Source organism: Micropterus dolomieu, linkage group LG12, assembly GCF_021292245.1.
Source record: "Micropterus dolomieu isolate WLL.071019.BEF.003 ecotype Adirondacks linkage group LG12, ASM2129224v1, whole genome shotgun sequence".
NCBI lineage: Eukaryota > Metazoa > Chordata > Actinopteri > Centrarchiformes > Centrarchidae > Micropterus > Micropterus dolomieu.
In genome coordinates this window covers 35,175,286-35,178,679 of record NC_060161.1, presented here as the reverse complement: position 1 = coordinate 35,178,679, position 3,394 = coordinate 35,175,286, and the positions used below count along the sequence as shown (strand labels likewise).

The window sequence follows — 3,394 nt, the reverse complement described above, 5'->3', positions numbered from 1 at the left end:
CACTGGGTATGTTCTGTGGTAATGTTCTAAGAGTTTCTGGGTATTTTCTGAGGCAATATTCTGCAAGTCACTGGGTATGTTCTGTGGTAATGTTCTAAGAGTTTCTGGGTATTTTCTAAGGCAATATTCTGCAAGTCACTGGGTATGTTCTGTGGTAATGTTCTAAGAGATTCTGGGTATTTTCTAAGGGAATATTCTGCAAGTCACTGGGTATGGTCTGTGGTAATGTTCTAAGAGATTCTGGGTATTTTCTAAGGTAATATTCTGCAAGTCACTGGGTATGTTCTGTGGTAATGTTCGGTAAGTTTCTGGGTATTTTCTAAGGTAATATTCTGCAAGTCACTGGGTATGTTCTGTGGTAATGTTCTAAGAGTTTCTGGGTATTTTCTGAGGCAATATTCTGCAAGTCACTGGGTATGTTCTGTGATAATGTTCTAAGAGTTTCTGGGTATTTTCTAAGGGAATATTCTGCAAGTCACTGGGTATGTTCTGTGATAATGTTGTAAGAGTTTCTGGGTATTTTCTGAGGCAATATTCTGCAAGTCACTGGGTATGTTCTGTGGTAATGTTCTAAGAGTTTCTGGGTATGTTCTGTGGTAATTTTCTGTAGGTTTCTGGGTATTTTCTGAGGCAATATTCTGCACGTCACTGGGTATGTTCTGTGGTGATGTTCTGTTATAATGTTCTGTAAGTTTCTGGGTATGTATATGTCTGTATTTACAGTATATGTGTATGTATATGTGTGTATACAGCATGCATAATTGTATGTATGTACTGTATGTATATGTGTATCTGTCTGTATTTACAGTATGTATGTACTGTATGTGCATCAAACTCACTTTCCTTCATCTCCTCCAGGAACTTCATATCTGCAGCTCGGTCTTTCTCGTCCTCTGCCTTCCTCCTGTCCTCGCTGAAGGTCTGCTGCATGGCTAGGGCGTCAATGTTGAGCGAGAGCACGAGAGACAGAGACTCCTGACTCAGGCGCTGGTTTAGATCTGCAAAGTCACTGTCTATGGAGGAGTTTTTAACCACGCGCTTGATCCACCCAACATCCTCCATCTTCCTCATCAGATTCAGAGCGTCCTGCAGAACCTCCTCGAGCTGGACCCGTGTCTGCTGCAGATGAACAGAGTCCGACCTGACATCCTTTACTTTTTGCAGCTGTTCGTGTAAAACCGAAATCCGGGACTTCAATCGCTGCACACGCTCCTTGTGGACCTTGGGCCGGGTGCTGTGGATCTGCTTGATTAGGTTATACACGTGAGAGAAGAAACCAATAACGTCCCCAATCATGGAGGATGCCATGATGGATGGTGCTGTCTGCAGGTCTGGAAGAAAAGGTCAGTTTTTATACTTTATGAACACAAACACACACACACAGCAGATATAGACAGTGCAGACAGTGTGCAGGCCATGTTACGAGCTGGACATTAGCAGTTACATGGTAAGAATGCTTCTCAACTCATCATTACAGAAAGATTCCCACATAACTCCGAGTTTTAACTAAATATACCCGCAGATGTGCCTTTGCAGTCAGTCAGAAAGGTCTGTAGGTAGCTAAGTACATACCACAGATTCCAAGGAATGGATACTGTCTTATTAGGGCCCGAGCACGACCGTGCGAGGTCCCTATTGAATTTGTAAAGATTATTAGGGCTCGAGCACGACCGTGTGAGGTCCCTATTGAATTTGCTAAGATTACTTTTTTTTTCTTTTTTTTCTGCAAAGTAAGCTCTATTTTGGGGACCTGAGCATACCCGAAAACTCACCAAACTTTGCACACTTGTCAGAACTGGTGAAAAAATTCGTATTTTATGGGTTTCGCGCATGGGCGTGGCAAATTGACTCGATAGCGCCACCGAGAAAATTGAAAAAAATCAACCCCTTGTTGACGTTCAACCTACATGCACGAAATTTTATGGGGACGTATCATATCAAGACGCACAAAAAAGCCTCAAGAACCCATGCCCTAAAGTCAACAGGAAGTCGGCCATTTTGAATTTTACGGCCATTTTTGGATAATTTACACACTTCGTACTTTAACGAACTGCTCCTAGGGATTTAGTCGGATCGACATCAAATTTGTGCTGTGCCTTCTAAAGGCATTGACGATGAAAAGTTGTGCTATTTGCAAGTTTTCGTCAATGGGCGTGTCTGTGGCGTCGATGATTCGCCATGACAGAGGAAGTTGTTGTAACGTCAAATTTTGGATGATTTACACACTTCGTATTTTAACAAACTCCTCCTAGGGATTTAGTCTGACCGACCTCAAATTTGTGCTGTGCCTTCTAAAGGCATTGAAGATGAAAAGTTTTGCTATTTGCGAGTTTTCGTCAATGGGCGTGTCCGTGGCGTGGCGTCAGAGATCAAGTCTTCGCCATGACACAGGAAGTTGTTGTAACTTACGTGTACATGCTCACATCTGAACCAAAATTTACATGCTTGATAACTCAAGGGGTCATCTTCTCTGCTATTGGTGGACCAGTCAGAAAGGAGAGCTCCTACTCTGCCTGCAGACATCAACGATCTTGCCCCTCACACAGTCAGATGGCTTCCTTAAGTGCACTGAGGTGTTTAACAACTCTGAAGACAATACTACCAGCAATGTCTTCCTTCTCTTTTCATGTAGACGCTCCGACAGACAGTGCTATCAGTTTGCTGCATGCATGGACACAGAACTTGTTTGTTAGATTCCATCGGCTTCTCTCAGAGTGTTCATGAACCGACTCACTGTTTTAACCACACCCTCGACCTTGTTTTGGTGTATGGTATTGAAACTGAACATTTAGTGGTGTTCCCACTGAATCCCTCTTTATCCGACCACTGTTTGATAACTTTTGAGTTTGTATTGCTGAACTACTCGCCACTGGGCAAAAATTTCTATACAAGATGTCTGTCTGATAGTGCTGTAGCTAAATTTAAGGATGCGATTCCATCAGCTCTAAATACATAATCTAGTCACAAAGTAACGGAGGACTCCTATGCTAATTTCAGTCCCTCCCAAATCGATCATCTTGTTGATAGTGCTGCAGGCTCGCTGCGAATGACACTCGACTCTGTAGCCCCTCTAAAAAAGAAAATACTAAAACAAAGACGATTAGCTCCATGGTATAATACTGAAACTCGCAAATTAAAGCAAATATCGCGGAAACTTGAGAGGAATTGGCGTTCCACCAAAGTGGAAAATTCTCGTTTAATTTGGCAAGATAGTCTTAAAACTTATAGGAAGGCCCTCCGTAATGCCAGAGCAGCGTACTACTCGTCATTAATAGAGGAAAATAGGAACAACCCCAGGTTTCTTTTCAGCACTGTAGCCAGGCTGACAGAGAGTCACAGCTCTATTGAGCCAAGTATTCCCACAGCACTCAGTAGATACGACTTCATGAGCTTC

At 42.8% G+C, this 3,394-nt stretch overlaps 2 protein-coding genes across 2 annotated transcripts in view; both read right to left on the bottom strand.

Moving 5' to 3' along the window:
• LOC123980917 (cell death-inducing p53-target protein 1 homolog) overlaps positions 1 to 965 on the bottom strand; it is a 7,869-nt gene extending 6,904 nt beyond the window's left edge. The window contains exon 1 of the mRNA XM_046065524.1: positions 840 to 965. Within this exon, the coding sequence (XP_045921480.1) occupies positions 840 to 930 (91 nt within the window). The 5' untranslated portion in view covers positions 931 to 965. The remainder of the gene's footprint in view (positions 1 to 839) is intronic.
• The window catches only part of LOC123980885 (zinc finger protein 208-like), an 808,576-nt gene that overhangs the window by 244,006 nt on the left and 561,176 nt on the right, over positions 1 to 3,394 (bottom strand). The window lies entirely within an intron of this gene.